This window comes from Micromys minutus (assembly GCF_963924665.1).
Source record: "Micromys minutus genome assembly, chromosome: 6".
NCBI lineage: Eukaryota > Metazoa > Chordata > Mammalia > Rodentia > Muridae > Micromys > Micromys minutus.
In genome coordinates, this window is record NC_137975.1 from 18,230,150 (window position 1) to 18,257,094 (window position 26,945).

The window sequence follows — 26,945 nt, forward strand, 5'->3', positions numbered from 1 at the left end:
GAGCAAAGCTCTGATTTGAGCCCCTGAATTTGACTTCTGAATACAGGTCATGTCTCCCTGGAACTTTCTGTGCAATAGGTGAAGGTGTAACTTGACTCATCAATACTATTAACCCAGGAGGATGACTGGGTCCTTCAAATAGCCTTGGCTTTATCTGGTCTTGTTTGCCCTAGACTTAGACTGGACCAAGGGCCCAGGGAACAGGGCTGAGGAAGTGAGAAAGACGGAACTCGCCTGATCTGAGTTCTCTCTCCCTCCTTCCCTCCCTCCCTCCCTCCCTCCCTCCCTCCCTCCGTCCCTCTCTCTCTCTCTCTCTCTCTCTCTCTCTCTCTCTCTCTGTGTGTGTGTGTGCACGTGTGTGTCCATGTCTGCCACCATGCTTGGTATATGACACGGGCTCCAAAACCCAAACCCAGGACCTTCTACATATTCTGTCCACTAAGCTCTCTATCAAGCCCCATTCTGGAGTTTCTGAATCCTGACAGGGCAGAGGAACATAAATATTATTTGACTGACTCAGCAATATGCATGGCTAGAAATACTAAACATCAGAAAGGCCAAATATTAGGCAATTGTACAGGGACACCTGGATAGCTGTCCAACAACATGTACATACTGAGAGCCAGGGACAGAGTGGTCAGTGTTATAAGACCAAGTCTGCAATAGTAGTGCATACATACAGCAGTGACACAGCCTGCTAATGCCCAAATGCTGCATTCACCCTGAGAGATACTAGGACTCCATGGATTAGCAATGAGGCCTGAGAGTCTACCTTCCTCCCAAGTTCCCAGAGATGGCTGATATTTTGGGTCTAGACAACATATCCTTAACAACCACTGGTTTGGGTCTGAAGCTGTAGATCAGCTGGCACAGGTTCCATTCCCCAACATTATATAATCCAGGATTATGGTGCATGTATGTAATCCCAGCACTTGGGAGATAGAAGAACACAAAGACAGTAGTTCAGGGTCATCCTTGGCTACATAGTGAATTCTACAAAAATGTGTGCAAAACCACTGGTATGGAAAAACCCTAGCTTAGAAGAAGCTTAGGGGAAAAGCTAGTGTGGGATATCACAGTCTAGGGTAAGACTTTGTGTGGGATTATCCCAGTTTATGTAAATAACTGGTAGAGGTTATTCCAGCCTAGGACAAATACTGGTATGAGATAACCTGGTCAAGGAGAAGTACTGGTGTGGGACTATCCTGGCCTAGGAAAAGAGCTGGTAAGGTAACCCAGCCTAGTGGAAACACTGGTGCTAGGAAACCAAAATAGCCAAAACACCCATCCTCAGAAGGTGGAGATTATACATAGCTAAAGTAACAAAAGAGGGTGACTACACCTGGGATTCTGATCTGCATCTCTGGTCCAAACCACCCAGGACAGTGTCAAAGGTGAGAGAGGATGAAAGAGATGGAGAGGGTAAGACTAAGAACTCACTGGAAAATCATCTAGCTGTCAGCAAGGACAAAAACAACTGAAGATGTATCACTTATCCCACAAATAAAATAATAGAACAAGACAGCATACAGTTTAAAAAAAAAAATCTGTTCAGCTACATTCTAATAATCCTGCAGCAGAAGCTCACAGAGTTTTAACACACTGGGCTGATGTCTGAAGAAGTCATTCATTTAAATAATGGCTCCTATCACGATGGAGTCCCTGAGGAGATGTCATGTGGCCAATGGTCCATTGTGACAAGAAACAGCAGTGTGACCGGCCCCTCTGCCTAACAGTGTAAGGACATGCTGAGGGGGTTGAGTGATCTGAGCAGGCTTCATTCAAGCCTCACCCCTACCCCCACCCAGACACTCTCTAAACACCCACCATTTCTGTTCTCACCTCGTCATCATTATCAGGTAATATTTATTGAGTTTACTCATGCGTGGGGCTCTGTCTTCTACTACACTCACATTTTCTTCCTGACTTCCCTTTTTCTCTTTGGCTTGTGCTCAATGTGCTGATTTCCCCCTGTAGCTGCCAACTGTGAGCACTGTCCCCACCCACTCTATCAACAATTCACTTCTCCAAGAATGCATCCAATTGTACACGCAGTGTGCCCACTCGTGGATCTTTCTCATTCAGGGACAAGGAGCACGCTTGTTGGACAGAAGAAATTGATTGAACAGTGAATCATACACTAAGTGTGTGCAAGGATGGAATACAATTACCCAAAGGGACCACAGATTAGATACCCTACAAAATTACAGAGGAAGGGAAGGAAAGGGAGAGGCTGAGAGAGTAGAGAGGGAGAGGGAGAGAGGGAGGCAGGGGAGGAAGAGAAAGACAGGAAGAGACAGAGGCAGACAGAGAAGGGAGATAGAAGAGATAGAAAAGAGGGAAAAAGACAGAAGGAGAGGCAGCAGAGAGGAAGGAGGAGAAAGGGGAGATACATACATAGAGGGACATTCATATAAGAAAGAAAAAGATGAAGGCAAGGAGGGGGAGAAGAGATGCAGAGACAGGAAAAAGAGAACAGAGAGAAAGAAGAAGGGAAAGACAGTAGGAGGAAAGAGAGAGGAGGGAGAGGAGAGAGGTGTGACAAAAGATATGGAGAGGGTACATTTATGGGGGAGGGGAGGCTAAGAAACTCCTCTCAGTGGACATCTGTTCACACTTTCACTTTGTTGGGGGAAAACATTACCATTCTGTGAAGCATGAGATTAACAAGCCCTTGGACCTGACCCAGATCTTTACCAAGCCCAGCCTCTCCTCTGCCCTCTTCCCCAGCCTTACCTCATCAAGACATCTCTCATACTGTTCTCTCTGATTCTCATTTTCCAGCGCCAGTGCTGAATTCTCCGCCTGCAGTAAGAGACAGAAATAACACCCATAAATCAATGAAACTTTGTGTTATGTGACAACTCATTCAATGTGGTTGCTAAATATACCTCCCCAGGACCCTGGGTAATCTCTTAGAAGTACCTTTGACAGGTTTGCTCTAAGTACTATTGTAAGAATCAGAGGGACAACGCCTGTCTTACGGACTCGCTCACAAGCATACATTAGCATTCTAAGAAATCGGAACTTGGTATTCAGAACAAGTCGAAAATCAAGTCGTGCTCTATGCATGACTGTTCCCCAGAAGGATGCTAGTATTTATCTTAAGCTATGAAAACGTAAGAAATGCCTACAGCTACTACATTAAGACTTGGCATGGTCTCAAAGCCGAATACTCATTGAGGCCACAAAAATGAATTTCAGGGGAAGCTTTCAACTTGAAGGCAAAGTCCAGGTGTCACTCTTAGTGCCAGCCAATGACCTGGACCACACACCTTGCATGAGCCTATGGGTCTCTCTCTACCCTCCTTCCTCTAATTACAGCGCTCGTGCTCCTCAAAGCAGTAGGAATGGGAGTGTTGATATGCTACTAGTCTCTTTCACTGCTGCAATAAGACAGGTCAACAAACTTTAGGGAGAAAATGTGTGTGTGTGTGTGTGTGTGTGTGTGTGTGTGTGTGTGTATGTGTGTGTGTGTGTGTGTGTGTGCACATGTCTCTTGCTCATAGTTCAGGTAAATTTTATTGTGGTGGAGATGTTAAAGTAGCACCATGCCTGGATTTTTACATGGTTTATGGGGATCCAACTCCGATCCTTATGTCTGCACAAGAAAAACTCTTTCCTGACTGAGTCATCTCCTCAGCCCTGGAAGGAGCACTCTGAATCTGTTTACTGAGTGCAGTAGGCTTTGCGATGGTATACCGGTTGGTGTATTTCCTTTATAGCCTGTGCCATCTGGTTCAGGAAAGCTCTGATAGGTAATACGTACACACACACACACACACACACACACACACACACACACACACAGAGAGACAGACACAGACACATACATTCAAGGACCATGTAGACTTCTGCACACCTTCCCTCACATCACAATAGTCAACATTTAGTCACATTTGCTCAATCACTCTCTTTCCTTCTCATTTTTTTCCCCATATGATCAAGGAAGGTTTCAGACAAGATGACATTTGTCCCTTGTGTGGGCTAAGATGCTCTTGTGCAAAACCACAGGCTGGTTATTGATTTCCTGAAATACATTTGTATGCTCTGGTCCTGTGGTCCACACTTCATATTTCAGTCTCAGCCTTGGACTGATGGTGCTCTCTAGAATGAGTTTTTCTAGTCCATAATTCTTACCAATACCCTATACCGTTTGATCTGAATGCCTCCTGTTTGTACGCTTGTCACTTCCTCCCCTCCCCCTCTCTTCTTCCTTTCCTTTCTCTTCCATTCAACTCCTTTCCATAAATTTGCTTCCTCTTCTCCATTTTTCTCACTTACCCTCTTAGCCCCTTCGTTTTCCTCACCATTTGCATATCCCAGCTCTAGCATCCAATTCCTACAGTGAGAACTGGGCTCCCACAGCAGGTATTTACCGACTTGTTCAATCCCATGGTGCACAGAAAACTGTTAGACCAGTAGCATCCATGCTAGGGAGAGGTGACAATGGGCCCTTTTTCAGAGTATAGGTATGAATCCACATTCTCTGTTCATGGTGATCAGGTCAGGTCTCTGCTCTCCCATCCAGGGGCTGCTAGGCAACACATTTGCTTCTGACAGTGTTCAAATTTAATTTTCCCTCTTTTTGATTTCATTTTATTGTCCAGAATATGTTAAATATTAGCATGATTACAGAAGTCAAAGCTATACCGAGAGGCATGCAGTGAGACGCCCTGCTTCAACACTGTTTCTGTCCACCTCTTTTGTAGGTTTGTTAGCAGTGTGCTCTCTCCAGTTTTTCTTTCTTCCAAAGGCTCTTTAAAGCAGCACCCTTTGCCCCCGCACATCATTACACATTTAGGTATGACTGACCCCTTTCCATAGCAGTCTCACTAGTATATCAGATGCAATCACTCATCTTCCCTGCACACAGTATCCTTGGATGGCTGTGTGCCTGCCTGTGCACCTTCACATGTGTGCCTTTGATAGAATACATGTGAACCTTCACATGTGTATCTTTGATCAAATACCTGTGTGCCTTTACATGTGTGCCTTTGATGGAATGCCTGTGTGCCTTAGCATGTGTGCCTTTGATAGAATGCTCATATGACTTTATATACATGTGTGCCTTTGATGGAATGCCTGTGTGCCTTTGCATGTAGGCTGGAGGTTGACCTCAGGCTGTCTTCTCAGTCTTTCCCCACTTTATAATTTTGAGATAGGGTCTATCAAAAAATCTGCAGCTCATTAATTCACTGAGTCTGGCTTGTCACCAAGCACAGGATTCTTCTGTTTCTCCTCCTCAGTGCTTGGATTACAGGTAACCTCCAGCCGTGTCAGAAATTTCTTTATGGGAGCCAGGAATCTGAATCAAGTCCTGTGTCTGCATCCTGGTTATTTTATTGACTGGGCCCTTGTTTCAGTCTTTCTATTGGACAATGATTGGTGGGGGTTAGTCCTATATTCCTCCTTATTTCCAGATCATTTGGAACCCCCTTTTCACTTTCCCCTTTACAACATCTCTGCACCTCTTCTTTGCCTCACTTCCTTGAGCAAGTCACCTTTCTGTGGAAGCAGCACAGGTCAGCTCTTTTGCACCCTACTTCTCAGCCAACAGAGCAACTCTGTGCATGCTGTACCTAACACTGATGCTATGACCCTGGGCTTTCTCTCTGGGTGTGAGTTTTCTCCCAGACTTTCCTCTTTATCATCCCTGACCACTGTCTGTGGCAGCACTTCTGTGGGATACTTTTCACTTATAGCAACTTGAAATTGAGTTCTGTTGGTTTTCAAAATGATAAAGGCATGAGTATCATATTATTTCATTTCTTTTTAACATCATCATCATCATCATTAATCAATTTGTTCTTGAAAATTTCAAATAAACAGTTCTGTCTTCCTCCTCCTCCTTTTTCTCTCCATCCCCTCTCTTTGGGGAGGATGGAACTTTTGGTATTGAACCCAGGGTCTGTCTTTACTAAGCAGCTACGGAAATTCTCCACTATTGTCTTGATGCTATTTACCCTGGATTTATCTCTTCAATCCTGATGATACCCACTCTGGTTTTATCTGTTCAATCCTTCCCTTATTCCCCAACACATCTTCCTTTCAACTTTAAGTCATTTTTATTACCTTCCGTGACTAGCTAGTATTATAAATAGTCCTTGGATATGAGTTCCTCTCCTTGGGCCAGGATAATCTACCAGTAGCCAATCCCAACTAAACAAACACAAATCTTCCTCTCCAGTAACCATTAACTGTCGATATGAAAATGGAAGCTTTGCCCAGCTTGCTGCTCTGTCCTTGTAGGCTTGCTTCACTTCTGTTTTGTTGAACTTGCTTCAGAAACAGCAAATGCAATCACCCCATCCCACATAGGAGGGGAGTCTAGTTTGGTTCTGTTGTAGCTATTTAGGTGATGCTAGGGTGGATGTGCAACCTTTATTTCACTTTGTGGCTTTATCATTTTTTAAGGAACAAATCTGGGAGAGGTAACTTAATCTACAAGTGCTTGCTATGTAAGATCAAGGATCCGAGTTCAATTCTGAAAACCAATGCATGAAAGCTGAGCATGGCATGCATCCGTAATCCCAACCTATGGAGACAGAGACAGGGCATCCTTAGTTAAAGCTTGCTGGGCAACCAGCCCAGCCAACTCAGCCAGTTCCAGGCCAGTAAGAGACCCTATATCAAAACCAAATTGGATGTTTAATGCAGTATTATATCTGAAGTTGACACATGAAAGGCATTATCACACACAATGCATGGACACACACACACACACATGCACACACAGATACAAATCATTCAACTAAAACAACTTCAGCTTTAAAAGCTTGAGTAATCAGGAATTACAAGTCCAAGAGCTGGAACTCCAATTCTGTAAGATGACTGAATTCTGGGGAGAAAGGGTGTTTGGGCTGGGATCTGCTGACGTAACTAAGGAGATGGGAAAAGGGCGTAAAGATAACTGTGGTGGCCAGTTTACACTGTTTCACTTTAGGTATCTTGGGGAAAGTGTGCATGGAAATAAAATGGAAAATGAGAATTTATAAGGGATGCCTACATCTCGCCTCTACCCACATCAGGTTACAACAACATAATGATCGATCCATTCAGATAATTACCATCATTACGGTTTACGTTACCTGCCCCACATTTACTGTTCTGACAATCCATTACAGCCTAGCAAATTAAATACAGAGAGGGTGCTAGCAAACACAGTCACATTTATGGCCACTGTGCTCAGTTACAGAGACATGATTTAATTGATGTAATCCCAGACACCCCAGGAGACAGTGAAGATTTCAACAATTATACCCAGGATGCTAAAATGATTTGAACTCATGATTCTCTTTAATCCATTCATATTTATTTGAGATTCGGGATTAACTCACTTCCAACAGGAGACAGTATGCAAAACAAAGACAAAAACAGACAAACAAACAACCCAGAAAAATCCTCTAATTAAGTGTGATTTAAAGAAACAGTAGATATTTATATAGACGAGTTGGAAAAGGAGAAAGAGAAAAGAAGAGAAAATGTGGGCATCATTACTGAGAATTATAGAAATTAGAACATGTCATGGTCCACTTTAAATATGCTATTAAGTCAAGATACCCAGAGGACTCAATTAGAACTGTCAAGTCCATGTTGCTGGTGGATGTGTTTTGTTCAGCTTTATCTTTTATAGTGATCAAAACTGGCTAGATTTCCTCCCTGACTGAGGGTTTTCCATTCCGGATATTGTACTAATGACTCCGAATTATACTGATCTCTATACGCTTGAGGTTTCATTTGTAAAATGTCTTTATTTTCATTTTTATTTTTAATGTGTGCGTGTGAATGTGTGTTTATTTACATAAATTCAGGTATATGGTAGAGACAAGGCCTCTAGACATTCACTGGAGCCAGAGCTACAGGAAACTGTGAGCTAACAGATGTGGGTACTGGGACCCAAACTCAGGTCTTCCGCAGTAGCAGCAAGCGCTCTTAACTACTGAGATAACTCTCCAGCCACACTCTGGTTATTTGTTTTTGTTTTGTTCTTGTTTTTGTTTTGTTTTCTAACTAGTCCTTCATTGAAAACTTGTAGATGTGAAAAGGTCAGACACCTCAGTGCTTACCTTCAAAGTACTCACTGTTACATTTTTATTCGAATGCAAATGAATGATGCCCTAAGCAGATTTGCATATGAAGAGGCAGGGAGTCAGTCTTTAATCATAGCATTTCAGATGCTAGGAACTGAGCTGTTTTGCTAAACTAAGGGGACCATCTGGGAGAGACAAAGTATTTCATTTCACCTTCAAATCCTATCAAGCCCTCTTTCTTATAAGCCTTAGGACTTTCCTGTGATCACATTCCCACATCTTATACAGTGGAAGAAAAGAACATTTCTGAGCTCACAGTTCTCCCTAAACTGTAGATATAAAAGAGTCACCTATCCAGCAGGTGCTATACCTGGGCCAGGTGCAGGCTCTTCTTTTCAATTAGATGCCAACCATTCAGGGACTGTAAATTTCTTTAAAAACAAACAAACAAATAAGCATATAACACAACACAAGCTGTGAGTCTATTTTATCCCTGGGTGAGTTCTCACAAATGTGTTAATAATTGCATCTAATGGCTCAAACAGAAGCTGGAATAAGAAATGAATCAATGGAGATTTGGGGAGGCCACTCTGTTTTATTTGCTGATGTAGTGGCACTTATCTTTTTTTCCCTGCCATTTTGTCTGTAAATTTACATTTTATGTATCTTTTTATAGGGACACTCACTGACTAAGAAGTCTTAGGATGGGGATGACCAGATGGTTATACTGGTTAGTTATTACTGTCAAGCTCGACAGTAACTAAACTCATTCGGAAGAGGTGGCTTCAGCTTGAGAATTTCCTAGATGCAGTATGTGGGGCTAATTTTGTTTGTTTGCTAATTAATGAAGGAGGGCTCAGAGGATCCTGGGCAGGTGTTCCCAGGCTGTATAAAAACAGTTGGATGAGCAGGAGCTAGTGGGAGCAAGTCAGTGAGAAGCATTCTTCATGGTAGCTGTTTCGATCTCTTGACTTGAGTTACTATTGCCCTGTTTTCTTTTCTTTCAATAATGGGTGCTTACCTATATATAATCTGATCTAAGCCCTTTCCTCTACCAAGTTGTTTTTGATCATGATTTTTATGACAGAAACAGAAAAAAAAAAAAAAAAAAAAACTAGAACCATGGCTTAGTGAGTAAAGATACTTGTCATTAAGCCTGTTGAACTACGTTTGGCTCCTGGAACCTACATGATGAAGGGAGAGAACCAGCTTAAAAAGTTGTCCTCTGAATGCTACATTAATGCATGATGTGGCATATTCTGCACCAACCCTTACCCTTCTTGTACATATTCATCATAAATACATACATTCATACATACATACATACATACATAAAAATTTAAATCTAAAAAGCAGAAAGGATTATATGCTTGCTGCCTACTCTATTTCTCATTAAATGGAAAAAAAATGGCACAGAGCTCTACTGAGGACCAGAGAATGTTCTAGAAGGGCATTGGCATACTGGAACGGACCAGTTCCACTGTAATAGAGTGTATAGGTACAAAAAAGAGACTTTTAGGGATGAAGATGGATAAGGTCAGACATGTCGTAGGTACATGATCAAATGAACATCTTTAGGAATTTACTCTAGTACCAGGTAGGTACGTACACACACACACACACACACACACACACACACACACACATTGACTAAAAGGAACAATGAGGGAAATGAAAATTAGATTGTAGGGTTTCTATCAAAGTCACAACATCCCTGAAATCAAACAGCAGAGCTAAGGACAGTAAGACAAGCATGAAAGACATCACAACAGATCCATTAGCACTTAGATGGTGCTTGGATGAGCAGAGGATGAGACACAAGAATGGCATGAAGTGACATTCTGAATCTCATAATTCTTTGTAGAAATGGAGTAGAAATAGAGTGTAGGAAGAGTAAGGAGCTGTAGAATCTCCCTTCTCCCCAGTGTTATAGAGAAAAGAAAAATCTCAACATATGTGAGTTGCCATTGCTCACAAAATGTCTGCAGATCCTTACACTGACATCAACCCTTGGTCTTTCCAATGTCTTCATGTTTTCATAAAATTTGTTCAGAGTTTCCCAAGGGTTCCTCATTTGAATACTACTTTTTTAGTTCCCTAAATAGAAGGATATTGACCAATGGCTTAAGAATTTATATTCAAAACAGGAAGGATTAAGTTGCATTGTATTTGTGATTTAATCTAATTATAAGGCCCAGTCCTTGGTCTCTCCCCTCAAGACACATGGTCTTGCTAGAAGTGCACTAGATATACAGTGTAGGTGACCATGCCTGCCCTTGGCCTCACTCCCCATCTTGTCTGCCTCTAACAGGAGCAAGCAGTAGTAGCCACAGATGAGCAGTACTTTCTTCTTTCAAGGCCACTGCTCAACAGAGGGAATGCCATTGTGGAGGGGGTGCTTAGCTGAAATGAAAACTATCACTGAAAATCCTCTGGGTTGGCCTGTCTTTTGCCATCCCCCAATTTCTTCACTGGGATCAAAAACAAAAACAAACACCTGACTATGATAAGGCCACAGCATAGGAATTGTCACACACCTGGAAATGGATCCCGGAAGAAGCAGTTTTCAGTTTTATGTATAGGAAACATTAACAGTAACCTCTGTCTGATGTCAGGCTCACAACTGGAAATGTAGGTCTAGTTGCATCCAGGGCCACAAGAACAGCTGTAACTAGGGGTGAGGGGGGCATGGAACCTACAGGACATAGTGATGGTGGTGATGACAACAGTGAAGAAACACCAGTGGCATGTGAGTAACGCTTGCCCTTCTCCATGCTCAGCAGTGGCCAATACACTTTCTCTCTCTTGATACTCCCAACACACAACAAGTGGGGCAACTGATGTTGCCCCCATTTAACACATGAGCAATCTGAGGTTCACTGGATTTCTTTACACCACTCAATTTAAACCAGTTTATACGAAATCAGATCTGCTCCAAGAAAGACAGCAAACATCTCCTCCTATTCTTTCAACTGTTTCACTGTGATGGGAATATAATGAAACATTTTTTTTTGTCAGAACCCACACTTCAGGTTTGGATATCTAAGAGCTAAATGGAGTGGGTGATGCCTGCTTCTCTACACAGGACTTGTAGGAAGCACAGTTGGTTTTGTGAACCTCTTGGAAGGTGGAAAGTTAATATCTGAATATAGCATGCTTATTCCTCTGACTCATTCTAGCTTTGAACACTTCCCTGGTGGCTTTGTGTTGTGAGTGGGTGGAATCTGGCAAGTATTTTGGAACACTTTGGACCCTGAGATGTTAGGGTTGAGGGTTGAGGGGAAGGGTTACAGCATTCCTCACTTAGAATTAGAGCAAAGAAGAACACATACATCAATGTACAGACCTGTGTAGGCACAACAGCTAACAAGTAGGTGTTGTTTGATAACTGGCAGCCATCAATCCCATTAATGATTTGTCATTTTGAATTACACACAATTCTACCAAAATTATACTGAATCACCACGATGCATATCATGTACTTATCCAGTAATGTTCACTAAGGAGTTATATACAAATGATGTCTCAGTTAAGAACAGTTTGTTAAGAGAGCAAGCATTTTAGAAGTTTAAACATATTTTCCAGGTTCTTTGTGTGGGATAAAGAAGCCAGAAACACATGGTTACAGCCTAGGTATTAATGATTGTGGGCCACTATCAACGTTTTGGCTTTAAGGTTTTTTTGTAACTGTCTGCTTATTTTTCTCCATTTCTCTCTCTTTCATTTAAAATTTAGAAGACTCAAGGACATATATAAATTCTGTAGGTAATTCCCAGCTACCTCTAGAAAAGCATAACTTTGATCATATGCTGTATGCTGATAGTTCTTCCTAATTCACTCTCCTAAAAGTTTGTGCATACTTGCTCTTCTCCAGATGCTGTAATCTGGGAATAACCCTGGAGCTGGATAGTTATGAGCCTGAGGTCAGAGAAGGGAGCAAGTCTGAAGTGCACATGGTCTACTTAACAACATGGGGATATACTCTTTAGGGCAATTAATGCCTGTGAAAGCTTCAACGTATGACAGCAAATCCTCCATCTGTACTTTGACCAGTTCCATGGCTGCATCCTATGCTCCTGGTACACTTGGAAGACATTTCTGGCCAGAATAGTAGCCACCGCAAATGATGCAAGCTGAGAGGCATTAGAAAAGTGAGAAATCTTGAGTAGCTTATAGATGGCAAAGGTGAGTGTGCCCTACCAAGACTCCTAGTCCACATAAAAGGCAAAATATTACAGTGAAGTCAGTTATGGTAGATACAAGATATTTGTCTGATATTGGCTCAATATTAGTATCAGACACAAAGAAGAATAGAGCACTCCACAAGATCAACTGACCTTACCCAGTATATAATTCTTGATAAACCAAATAGAAGATGATTCAAAATATCATCCTCCCTCCTCCCAAAATTTTTGGTACTGAGAACGAAATGAAAGAGTTTGTTCATGGTAGCCAAGTACTTTACCACTGAGCTTTACCATTTTACCTAAATAATTTTCTAGGCATTCGAGACCACCACATATTCCAAATCTTTTCCAGTTACAATTACTAAGTATCTGGTTGGCTGTATAGACATCATAATTGTTAAAGTGCTTGTTGTGTAAGCACAACAACCCAGGTTGATCCCTAAAACCCATATAAAAAGCCAGCTGTGGTGGTGTGTGCTTTATTAATCCTAGTACTGTAGATGTGGATACATAAGGGTCTCTGTGGATTCTTGGATGGTCAATTAGACAAAATTGTTTAAATCCAAGTTCAGTGAGAGTCTGTCCCAACCAAGATGAAGGTAGATGAGGCATTAAAGAAGGAATAATTGAAGACCTCTGAAAAGGCCATATGGAAAACTGTAGAAATTTACTAAAGTATATACATCTACACATATAAAAAACTTTAAATGAATTTATCCCATAGTGAGGGACAATCTCTCTAATGGGCACCACGGGAAAGCAAATAAAACCTCTGGTTCCAGGGGTGAGTTACCCCTTTTTGAGTTTTTGGTCAGTAGAATACCTCAGAGTTCCTATCAAACATAGATTAGATTCACTGTTCTTCTTACTCTCCATAATTTAATGGTGAGATTCTTTTGCTGAAGATACCACATACTTGGATCATAAAACATGGGGAAAACCAAGGTGGTATTGATCTAGAATCTTTATCACTATTAGTTAACTCTCTCAGTGTTGGAAGGCACTATTCACATTACTGGCAGGGGCGGGGAGACTCATTAGTCTAAACCGCTGTGATATAATAAAATGGCCCAGCAATATATGCTCATGGATACAATAGTAGTTACTGAATGAGAATAACCAATTACCTTACAAAGTCTGTCTTCAGAAGACAGAACTCACTTATGGTACTGTTAATTGGGCTACGAATACATGGCTAGGTATGTATAAACCATAGGGCAGAAGTAACTACTAATGACCATTCTGCTTAATACATTAATGTTCCTCCAAGACCTTATCTTTACACTCATAGTTTAGTGTAGCTCTCAACCCTTCTGGAAGAAGTTTATTTTTGGAGCAGCTGGAGGATAATGCAGTGACCCATGGCTGGGAAATGTGCAGATAACAAAAGACTGTGGTCTGCTCAGGCCAAAATGGAGTATCTACATTACTCCCTCTATCTCCAAGGCTGAGACATCATCACAGAAGAAGGGACTAAAAGACTGTAAGGGCCGGGTGGTGGAGCACTGATTCAAAACAGTATTTTTAGGACATGACCGGGTACTGTACACATAAATAGCTGTGTCTGCATGCGCAAGACCCACACAAGATTACAACAGCCCAAACTACAGCAGTAATCAGAAAGGGAGTCACAATGGTCCACTCCCAGCTAAGGAGCTGTCAGCAACTGTTGATCTCTGCACAGTACATCAGTTTTCAATAGCGATGAACACTAAGGGGCTACACATTCTTCGTAAGTCTGCCCCTTACATATACTGGCAACACTAAGTAGATCAATAGGTTTTGTTAAAAAGGGTATATGAAGTTGTAATGGAAAGTGGGGAGCATTAAGGGGTGGCATGAGGGGACAAAATGAATGTATGGAGTTGATCAAAATAAATTGTATGCAAGCATGATAATTTTCAACTATAGAAATAATAAAACCAAAAAGATGGGGAACTTCTGAATATTGACAATGGAAATTGTCCTCTAGCCTCCACAGATATATGCATGCTTAAACATAAGTACATGGGTTTTACACACACACACACACACACACATTGTACAATATCTTCATTTTCATGACTTTGTATAGCAATTGTCCAATGGTAAATAGTTACAGATTCTGAACTGACACAGAGAATCATACTTCAACCCATCCACTACTTATACACTTACAAAGTGCTGAGCGCATACAGTGCATATTTGTTCTGTTCTTTGAGTCACTGAAAGGTTAAGTCAATTTCCACTTAAACCCATGAGCTGAGCTCAGTTGCCTCTATCAGACTCAAAGGCAGTCTGTTGAGCAGAGAGGAGAGTTCCCAAACCAGAGTGAAGTCTCATTAAGACAAATGTGGATGAAATGTCAGGCAGAGAACAGTAAAGCTTATTTCAGTCTCAACAGATGGCTGGGAAAACAATGTCTTGTTGATCTGCTGAGAACAAATTAAACATGAGGAACCCTTCTGTATAATAAGAGAGTTTGTGTTCGGTATCTGAATTTAACAGAGGTATACACACATCTACACTAGGGCTTCTTGACTTCTGCACTTCTGACATTTCAAGATGTATCATTATTTTGGAAAGCTGTGCTGCGAGTGGTTGATTGCTAGCTCTGGTCCATTCCCATAACGTGTTGTATTGTATAACATGATCATCCTACCTCCAGTTTAGAAAGCCCTTTGGCCCAGTAGCCATGGTAACTAACTCATCTAAGCAGAAGACCACAGAAGTAGAAGGTCTGTGGTGATTATTGTTTCTCCATAGTAGATAGAGAAAAGGACAGTTGCAGGACCTTCACCTAAAACCATCCATTACTGTTTCCTAAACCCCTCCTGCCTCAAGTGATAGGGATTAGGAAATTGGCTGAAAGCAGGATTTCATGATGCAGCTTCTATAATGACATCACCCATGATAGGGTATGACTTTGAAGTGATATACTTGTTTGGGGGCTACCTAGGCTTTTATAAGTAAATCTTGGTCTACTAAAAAACAAAATAAAAGAAAACAATAAACTCATTCATTCAACAAATTAGATTGAGTCTTTACTTTGGTCTATTTCTGGTGCCCTATCTGAGGGGAAGAGAGATTAGCTTTTGTCTCCTCAGGAAAAGTTAAAAATTCCATAATGTGACATTACCTTGTTACCTCATATTGACAACAGTGTTAGACAGTATGAGAATGTATCTAGAGTCGTATGCATATACAAATAGACATGACCCATTTTTCTGCATGTATAGATGTCAAAGTCATCATAAATTGCACGAAACCTTAAACTTCAATATAATTCTAAACATCTAGTTATTGAGGACTGAGGCATTAAGCTTAACATATACTTTTGTAGATGAAGGGAGATATGGCCAAATAGTGATGATCCACCAGACACACACACTCTCTCTCTCTCTCTCTCTCTCTCTCTCTCTCTCTCTCTCTCTCTCTCTCTCTCTTGTGGAAACCAAAGGTCAACTTCAGGTGTGATTTTTTTCAGTCCTCTTGACCTAATTTTCTGAGACACAGACTCTGACTGAATCTAGGGCTCACCAATTTGGTTAGACTGGTCAGCCAGCAAATTTTGGGGAATCCTCCTATCTCTGACTCCACAGTCCTAGGATAATGGACACATTCTTGACTTCTTTGAAAGTTCATGTTTCTAGAGCAAACATTTTACCAAGTATGTCATCTCTCCAGCCTCAGTATTTTACATATGGCCCTTAGTCATGAAGACAACACAGGAGGAGGAGATCTGACTATCATCAGATAAAAGAGAAAACCAGATTTCTACTTTAGTGATTTCGTCTCTTCTACCTACACATAGCCTGGGATCCCTGGATAGCAATGGATGCTGACTTATAACACTGTAAACATAAGTTTTCTTGCTTTTGTTGTAGTTACTTGATTTCGTTGTTTCTGAGCTTGAACTTTTCAGATAGCAACAACATGTTGCAAAGTAAAGCAGCCCTGAGGCTGGGGAGAGTATGAGGTTCTGAGCTCAATCCTAAAATATCCGTATGAAAAGCAGTGTAGTGTCATCTCATGAGCCTAATACTAGCACTCAGAAAGCAGAAACAGGTGGGTCCTTGGGGCTTGCTGGGGTAGCCAAACTGCCCTACTTGGTGAGTTCCAGGTCTCTATCTCAGAAACATAGATGACAACTAAAGAATGCTACCCTTGATTATCCTGGGGCCTCTACATGGACATTCACACATGAGTACTTATACCTATATGCTCATGTGCACTGGCACACACATGAATACACACATATCTACATACACAATAAAGATTATACCCTACCCTGATCTTGGGTGGGTGTCAATAATTCTGATAGATTTTGATAAAGTAGAGTTTTAAAAATATTTATTTCCATCCTTCTGTCCTTCCTTCCTTCTTGTATATGGATGTATGTTTGAGTTTATGTGCATATGTGTGTAGGAGACCAGGGAGTCAGAAGAGGTTCCCTTGAGTGGGAGTTATGGGTAGGCATATGGTGCCACATGGGTACAGAGGAATGAATCTGGGTCCTCTGCAAGAGTAGGACACATTCCTAACTACGGAGCTATTTCTTGAGGTCCCTGAAGTGGATCTTAATTTTATTTTACAACATGGTAGAATGTGTGTCCAATTATTGGAAGTGCCAATCTTCTCAGAGCATATTCCTTTGATGCATTAAGTGGCAGACTGAGGTCTCACACCTACTGAGCTCCGATTAGACACCAGGGCGGAGCAATTATCTAGTCAACTGCTCTAGGGGGAACGCCATCTCAAAGACATGACCAAGTTCACACCTTCATAATGAATCAGACAACTGCTCTGGGATGATGGCAGCTAACACCTCACCCATGTGAACTGTCTCTGTAACCCTAGGAAACACTGTTCACATTAAGGTTGAACTCCATTACAGAGTCTCAATTTGGATTCTAATTAGCAGCCTAGTACTTACAAATCTGAGCCCGCTTAAAATGCTTTGTCTCTGAGTGGAAATACATTAGATAAACATGTTGTATAAAATAAAATTCTGCCTGAAAACATATTTGGTATGGGAAAAATCTAATCTCTCACTTAAAAATACAGTAACATTTCTTCATGTATTTTCCAGCTCTCCTAGAATTACTGCTTTTAAAGTATGAGGCATCTGGATTTGGGAGATAGCTCAGTGGGTAGGGTGCTTGCTGTACAAGTATGAAGATCTGAATTTGATTCCTAGCACACTTGTAGAAACCAGGTCTGGTGCCATGCACCTGGGTAAAGAGCAGAGATGAGAACATCCAAGAGTCTTTTATACAGGTAGCTTAGCCAAATGGCTAGCTACTGCCTAAGTAGAAACTCCCCAAAACAGAAAGTACAGAAGTTAAAAGAAGACACTGGACACCAACTTTTGGCCTCTGCAGATTCAGGCCTATGTACAGCTGATCACACTGGCATATACATGTACACATGCATATACTACAGTGAACACACACACACACACACACACACACACACACACACACACACACACACACACAATGAAGCTTTGTAGACTGAGCGGACTGGGAATGTGGCTCAGACAATACAGTGCTTGCCACCCACGCATGAAGATATGGGTTCCAATCTTCGGCACTGAAGGAAGAGCCAGGTAATGCTGAGGAGACAGGGGCACATGGAACACTAGGGCTCACTGGCCCACAAGTCTTGCCTACTTGGTAAGCTCCAGAACATTGAGATACTCTATCGTAAAAAACAAAGTGGAACATCACCGGTAAGCCATACTTAAAGTTGACTTCTAGCCTGCATAACCCTCACCTACCTACACATGAATTCACACACACTGGAGACAAGCAAGGCAGTGCTATGTTCAGAATATTTTTGTGTGAGCAAAGACTTACTTTGAGCATTGACTCAGTGCAAATATATGTCTGAAGGTGGGATGGTGAGGACCTGGTTGTAGGTTCAAAGGTTATGGTAACATTCCATTACCCTCCTACCCTCCAGCTTCAGGAATCTTAGACTTCTGTCTGGCCTGCAACTGGATTCTACATGTGAGAGGTTTTCATTTACAAGTAGTTTAAGGCTGATGCTTTAGGGTACTTTTAGATTTCAGGATTTTATACATGCTGGGTTTTTTTCACTATATCTGTCTATAACCTACCTACCTACCTACCTACCTACCTACCTACCTACCTACCTACCTACCTACCTACCTATCTATCTATCTATCTATCTATCTATCTATCTATCTATCTATCCAGCCTGCCTTCCTTCCTTTTTTCTTTCCTTCCTTTCTTCCTTCCTTCTGTCTTTCCTTCCTTCCTTCCTTCCTTCCTTCCTTCCTTCCTTCCTTCCTTCCTTCCATCCATGTCCATTGCATTTATTATTGCAAATACGATGATAATATTGCTTACTAATTTTTAACTAAGGTTGCTAAAAAAAGAAACATTTATTTTGACATGTACTTATGTACACAGAAATGAAATATCCTTAAATTTGAGACAGCCAGATGCTATTCAAAGAGCAATCACAGTATAACTTAACAAAACAAACAATCCACATGAGTAGAGGTGGAGGGGAGGTGTTCAAGGGGTGCAGGGAGGAAGCGGAATGACAGTGGCTCTGAGGATTGCCCACTTAGAACTCAGCGAATGAGCAGATCCCTGCTAGGTATCACAAATAAAGGTCAAGGGGAACAGAGTTATGGAAGTGAACTTTAAAAATACTGACAGGAAATAAGAATACTGGCTTGTCTCGTGCTGCCTTGCTATACACATAAAACCATTAGTCCTTCACAGAAAGGTGTATTGACTTACACAGACTCATGTTTCACACTCTGGAGAGTACATTCAAAACTGCCCAAGTATTTCAAATATACTCAGCAAATTTGCCTTCTTGCTTGCATGTGGCACAGGGTTCTGACAGAATGCTCAGTTGGACTTTGGAGTGAGTTTGTGGCTTTAACAAAGTGGCCCAAATCTCTGCCTGAGGTCTTGTAAAAATTTTTTATTTTCTTGTGTAAATGTGTGTGTGTGTGTGTGTGTGTGTGTGTGTGTGTGTGTGTGTGTATGCACATGAGTATGTGCACATTCGAGCAAAGGCCTAAAGTGATGTAAAATATCTTCCTCTTTCTGTTCTATCTAATTTATTGAGGCAGCGTCTCAAACTCAGAACTCACTGATGTGACCAGTCTGCCTTCCCAGTTTGCTCTAGGGATCCTGGCTTTGCCTTCCAAGCAACTCAGTTACATATGAATTGCCATTTCTGCCCAGCATTTACTGTGAGTCCTAGGTATCTGAACCCTAGTCCTTAAGCTTGTCCTTCAAGCTCTATTAACCGATGAGCCACAGCCCCTGTTCTCTTTTGATGTGGTACTGAGAAGTTGTCTTCCTACATTGGCAAGTGAGTCCTGCACAGGGTTTTGGCATTCACAGTGGAGGGCATTATGGGATGGAGACAAGCTGCTGTGTTGATCTTGGTCATTTGGGGTATCTACTTGGCCTTAGAAAAAGAAGGTAGCATTAGTGACAGATAAGGAAGCTGGCTGTGATGTCCATCTGTGTGTGTACAGTTGCTGGTTCCAGGATGTGCAATCACTCTTACCTGGGTTACTCACACACCTTCTGTAGCTCAGCTGGCTAATCTATAAAATGGAGTTAGAAAGAAAAGCAAGATCCTAGATTGCTGCAATTGTTAAGTAGGGTAATGGATAAAGGATGGAGAACACTGAAGACATGTACAGTTGCAGGAGATGCTGTGTGGGAGAGTTCTAATCACTGAGCTGAATAGCCATAACTTAGACACAGAAGTTATTAGACCCAAAACTCAGGTCCCTCTCCACTGGCCGACCACATTGCAAACCCTCAGTAGCTTTGTTTGGACTAAACTACTATGTTGCACAACACAGGAAGGACATTTTGAATACTGTAGACAGTTCCGAGAGAGAATAAAAATTTAAATCTAGTATATGCACCCATATACATCCATATTACATTTGTATGTAGATGTTATCACAAATATATATATATATATATATATATATATATATATATATATATATATATATATATTCTTAGTAGTTCCCTTTAAAAATATGCCATTTAGTCCAAGGCAAAGACCTAATTCTGACAATCACTGAAAATTATGAAATCTGTTGTCTTGAGAAATACAAGTTGACATGGTTCAACTCATTACATTTTTATTGCTTTTTCTTTCAAGCCATGTTTTCATTTATCTCAATTTCTCCTCACAATGTCTTTGTGATGATAAATACATTAGACACTCTCATCTCTTAGAAAAGAGAAACACATGTGAACAGTGTCTGCAGACATGCACGCAAATATGTCTTGCCTTTGGAGGGTTTGAAGAATAATACGACAGGCCTTTGGGAAAAGGGTAGGGCTATCCACTTTTGTGACTTAAAATCAGTATGTTCTATGGAACATAAAATAATATACAATGTTAATAAGAAAGACTAAATTGCTTAAAATCATACCCCAGGGCTTGGCCATCAGTGACAATGTCACTTATAAGAGTAATATACCGAGCATCACAAGTTAATTTATGGATGCCTTCTTTCACTTTAATCATACAGTACACATCTCTCTTCATATTTAAAATAATTTGATGGCAAGAATGCAAAAGATTATGTCATGGGCTATTCTGCACATCATTTAACTTATTTTTCACTTAAAAATAATGATGTAGGGGTTGTAGAGAGGCTTGGCAGTTAAGAGTAATTGCTCCCAGAGAGGACCCAAGTCAGTTCCCAGCACCAATTTCAGGTGGCTTGCAACTGCAACTGGAAATTGCAACTCTATCACCAGGAGATCCTCTTCTGGTCTCCAGGGCACCACAACCACAAACACAGTAACATATACAATAAATATTTAAAAAATAATATAGTAGCTTTCTGGCCCAGAGAGAGGGCCTGGTGAGTGCCATCAGGATTCAGGACCTGCACACAGACAGCTGAGCTTCCATAACAGCCTCACAAGTACACTCCCACTTGAGCCCATGAAGAACCAGGAGAACACAAACAATCAAGAAGAAGCCCTTGAAGAGGAAACAAAAAAAAAAAAAAAATGACTCAAAGAACTACAGGAAAACAAAACCAATCAAGTGGAGGATTTTAAAACATGAATAGAAACAATAAACAAGTAAAAAAAAAAAAAAGAGACAACCGTGGAGATAGAAACACAAACAAAGAAATCAGGAGTCAAAGATGCAAACATCACCAACAGACTACAAGAGATGGAAGACAGAATATCAGGGGCAGAAGGCAACATAGAAAACATTGACACAACAGTCAGAGAAAATGCAAACACTAAAAAGTTTCTAACCCAAATCAAAATATCCAGGATATCCAGAACACAGTGAGAAGACCAAACCTAAGGATCATAGGTGTAGAAGAGGTTGAAGACTCCCAACTAAAGGGCACAGTAAATATCTTCAACAAAATCATAGAAGAAAACTTCCCTACCCTTAAGAACAAGATGACCATGAGCACTCCAAATAGATTGGACCAGAAAAAAAACCTTCTCCCGACACATAATAGTAAAACACCAAATGTTCAAAAGAAAGAAACCAGTAAGGGAAAAAGGACAAGTAACATATAAAGGCAGACCAATCAGAATTACACCAGATTTCTCAACAAAGACTATAAAAACTAGAAAATCATGGATAGACATTATACAGACCCTAAGAGAACACAAATGCCAGCCCAGGTTACTATATCCAGCAAAACTCCCAATTACCATAGATGGAGAAACCAAGATATTCCAGGACAAATCCATATTTACACAATATCTGACCACAAATCCAGCCCTATAAATGATAATAGATGGAAAAATCCAACACAAGGAGGGAAACTACACCCTAGGAAAAGCAAGAAAATAATCATGCAAGAAAACCAAAAGAAGAAAAGCACACAAACATATGTCTACCTCTAACAATAAAAATAAAAGGACACAAAAATCACTATTCCTTAATATCTCTTAACATCAATGGACTCAATTCCCCAATAAAAAGACTATCAGACTGGATATGTAAACAAGATCCAGCATTTTGCTGCATAGAGGAAACTTATCTTAGAGACAAAGACAGACATTACTGAGAGCAAAAGGCTAGGAAAAAAATTTCAAAGTAAATGGTCCCAAGAAACAAGCTGGAGAAGCCATTCTAATATAAAATTTTTTTTCAACCAAAAGTTATCAAAAAAAAAAAATGAGGAAGAACGCTTTTTGCTCATAAAGGGAAAAATCTGTCAATACAAGCTCTCAATCCTGAACATCTATGCTCCAAATACAAGGAACCCACCTTCATAAAAGAAACCTTCTAAAGCTCAAAGTATATATTGCACAATACACAATAATAGTGGGAGACTTCAACATCCCACTCTCATCAATGGACAAATCATGGAAGCCAAAACAGAACAGACAATGAAACTAGCAGAGGTTATGAAACAATTGGATTTAAAAGATATCTATAGAACATTTCATCCAAAACAAAAGAAAATACTTTCTTCTCAGCACCTCAGGGTACCTTCTCCAATACTGACCACATAGTTTGTCACAAAACAGGCCTCAACAGATATAAGAATCTCAAAATACTCCCATGCATCCTATCTAATAACCATAGATTATGTGCTTGTCTTTGATAACTATTAAAAACAAAACAAAACAAACAAACAAAAAAGCCCACATATACATGGAAGCTGAACAATGTTCTACTTAATGATAACATGGTCAAGGAAGAAAGGAATTAGATTTTTTTAGAATTTAATGAAAATGAAAGCACAACATACCCTAACTTAAGTGATGCAATGAAAGCAGTACGACTAAGAGGAAAACTCATAGCTCTGAGTGCCTCCAGAAAGAAACTGGAGAGAGCAAACACTAGCAGCTTGACAGCACACCTGAAAGTTCTAGAACAAAAAGAAGCAGATACAACCAAGAGTAGACAGCAGGAAATAATCAAACTCAGTGCAGAAATCAATCGAGTAGAAACAAAAGAACTATACAAAGAATCAACAAAACCATCAGCTGGTTTTTGAAAAAGTCGACAAGATCAATAAACCCCTTAGCCAGACTAACTAGAGGGCAAAGAGAGAGTATCCAAATTAACAAAATCAAAAACAAAAGGCAATGTATAACAAAAGAAATTTTAAAAAAGGCAAGAAACCATCAGATCCTACTACAAAAGCCTATACGCAACAAAACTGGAAAATCTGGAGGAAATGGATAAATTTTTAGAAAGGTACTAGGTTCCAAGGTTAAGTCAGGATCAGTTAAACCATTTAAACAGTTCCAAAACACCTAACGAAATAGAATCAGTCCTAAAAAGCTTCCCAAGCCAAAAAAGTAAAATAAAATTCAGAACCAGGTGGGTTCAGTGTAGAATTCTATCACATTTTCATAGAATATCTAATACCAATACTTTCCAACCTATTCCACAAAATAGAAACGATAGAAACAGAAGGAACAGTATCCAACTTGTTCTTTGAAGACACAATTGCACTAATTCCTATACCACACAAAGACCCTACCAAGGAAGAGAACTTCAGACCAATTTCCTTCATTAATATTGATACAGAAATGTTCAATAAAATTCTTGAAAACTGAATCCAAGAACATATCAAAACAATCATTCACCATGATCAAGTAGGCTTCATCCCAGGGATACAGGGATGGTTCAATAAACAAAAGTCCATCAAAGTAATCCACCATATAAACAAACTCAAAGAAAAATACCACATGACCATCTCAGTAGATGATGAGAAATCATTTGACAAAATTCAATACCCCTTCATGCTAAAAGTCTTGGAAAAATCAAGGAATCCAAGGCCAACATCTAAACATAGTAAAATCAACACACAGCAAACCAGTAGCCAAGATAAAACTAAATGATGAGAAACTTGGAGGAATCCCACTAAAATCAGGGACTGGACAAGGCCCTCCCCCTACCTATTCAATATACTACTGGAAGTCCTGGTCAGATCGAGTAGACAACAGAAAGAAGTGAAAGGGATACAAGTCGGAAAGGAAGAAGACAAACTATAACTATCTGCTGATGATATGATATTATACTTACATGACCCCAAATATACTACCAGAGAACTCCTACAGCTGTTAAAAAATTTCAGCAAAGTGGCCGGTTATAATATTAACTCAAACAAATCAGTAGTCTTCCTCTACTGAAAAGATAAACATGCTGAGAAAGAAATTCGGGAAAAGACACCCTTCATAATAAAATACCTTGGAGTGACCCTCACTAAGCAAGTGAAAGATCTGTATGACAAGAATTTCAAATCTCTGAAGAAGGAAATGGAAGAAGATCTCAGAAGATGGAAAGATCTCCTATGCTCATGGATTGGAAGTATCAACATTGTAAAATTGGCCATCTTGCCAAAAGCAATCTACAAATTCAATGCAATACCCATGAAAATTCGAACTCAATTCTTCATGGAATTGAAAAGAGCATTTTGCAAATTCATCTTGCAAAACAATAAACCCAGGAGAGCAAAATCTATTCTTAACAAAAGAAGAATTTCTAGGGGAAATCACTATTCCTGACTTCAAGCTATATTACAAAGCAATTGTGATTAAAAACTGCATTGTATTAGTACAGAGATAGACAGGTAGATCAATGAAACAAAACTGAAGAAACAGAAATGAACCCACACACCTATGGTAACTTAATCTTTGACAAAGGAGCTAAAAACATTCAATGGAAAAAGGACAGCTTCTTCAACAAATGGTGTTGGTTCAACTGGCAGTCAGCATACAGAATGATGCAAATTGATAGTTTCTTATTTTTTTGTACAAAGTTCAAATGCATGTGGATCTATGATCTCCACATAAAACAAGGTACACTGAAACTATTAGAGGAGAAAGTGGGGGAAGATCTTAGAACACATAGGCAAAGGGGAAATTTCCTGAACAGAACACCAGTAGCTTATGCTGTATGGTCAAGAGTCATCAAATGGGACCTCATGACATTGCAAAGATTCTGTAAGGCTAAGTACGCTGTCAAGAAGAGAAAACATAAGTCAACAAATTGGGAAAGGATCTTTACCAATCCTCCATCTGATAGAGTTCTAATATCAAATACATACAAAGAACTCAAGAAATTAGACTCCAGAGAATCAATCAATTCTCTTAAAAATGGGGTACAGAGCTAAACAAAGAATTTCTAACCTAGGAGAGTGAAAGGCCAAGAAGAACTTAAAGAAATGCTTAACATTTCTAGTCATGAAGGAAATGCAAATCAAAACAACCCTGAGATTCTACCTCACTCCAGTCAGAATGGCTAAGATCAAAAACTCAGGTGATAACAGATGCTGGTGAGAATAATAGGAACACTCCTCCACTGCTGGTGGGGTTGTAAGCTGGTACAACCACTCTGGAAATCATTCTGGTGGTTCCTCAAAAAATTGGACATAGTACTACGTAAAGACAAATCTATTCCACTCCTGTGCATATACCCCAAAGATGTTCCAACATATACAAGGACACATGACACATGTTCAAAGCAGCCTTATTTATAATAGTCAGAAGCTGCAAAGAACCCAGATGTCCTTCAACAGTGGAATGGATACAGAAAGTGTGGTACATTTACATAATAGAGTACTACTCAGCTATTAGAAACAATGACTTCATAAAATTCCAAGGCAAATGGATGAAACTAGAGACTATCATCCTGAGTGAGGTAACCCAGTCACAAAAGAACACACAATGTATTCACTGACTAATAAGCAGATACTCGCCCCAGAAAGCTCTGAATATCCAAGAAACAATTCACTGACCTTATGAAGCTCAAAAGGAAGGAAGGCCAAATTTAGGATGCCTCAGTCCTTAGAACAGAGACCAAAACACTCATCAGAGTAAATACAAGGTCAAATAAAGGAACAGGGAAGAAGAAAAAATCATTCAGAGGCTGCCTCATCTGGGGATCTACCCCAAATGTAGCCACCAAATCCAAGTACTATAACTGATGCCAAGTACTTACTGGCAGGAATTAGTTAGAGATACCTCCTCAGGGGCTCTGCCAGAGTCATATAGGTACAGCTGAGCATGCTTGCAGCTAACCACTGGACTGAACACAGGGACCCCAATGAAGGTGCTAAAGAAAGGACTGAAGGAGCTGAAAGGGGTTGTAACCTCATGGGAAGAGCAACATTATCAACCAACCAAACCCTCCACAACTTCCCTGGACTAAAACACCAACCTTTGTGCACACACTGAGAGACCCATTGCTCCAGTTGCATATGTAGCTGAAGATAGCAGATTCTGGAATCAATGTGAGAAAAGGCCAGGGAAAGCACATTTTCCTGATGTAGGGGGATGCCAAGGCAATGGGGTGGAGAGGGTGATTAGGAGCAAGTGTACTTTTGTGAAGAGAAGTGGAGGGCAGGGGTGATGGGAGCAGGATGGGGAAGGGGATAACATTTCAAATGTAAATACAGAGAATATGCAATAAAAAAGAAAAAATAATAATATTATTCAAGACTGTACTTAAATAAAAGATTAATGCACACTTGCATGCACACACAAATGTCAGAGAGGTTGATGCTAATATCTTCCTAGATTCCTCTCTACATGAGTTTTTGAAAACAGATCCTGGAGCTCACAGATGTAGTTAAGCTGGCTGCCAGTGTCCCATGGGTACCATTCTGTGTCTGCTGCTCCATCCAGTGCTGGGATTACAGACACACGCTACTGTACCTTCCTTTCTTGTATTCATAATCATGAGGGTGATGTTTGAGGATGGAGCGCTGTACTAA

General features: G+C 40.4%; 1 protein-coding gene across 1 annotated transcript in view; it reads right to left on the reverse strand.

Annotated features, from left to right (window-relative positions):
* The window catches only part of NCKAP5 (NCK associated protein 5), a gene marked incomplete at both ends in the record, with an annotated part of 755,695 nt that overhangs the window by 197,786 nt on the left and 530,964 nt on the right, over window positions 1-26,945 (reverse strand). The window contains one exon of the mRNA XM_080918408.1: window positions 2,737-2,805. Within this exon, the coding sequence (XP_080774534.1) occupies window positions 2,737-2,805 (69 nt within the window). The remainder of the gene's footprint in view (window positions 1-2,736; window positions 2,806-26,945) is intronic.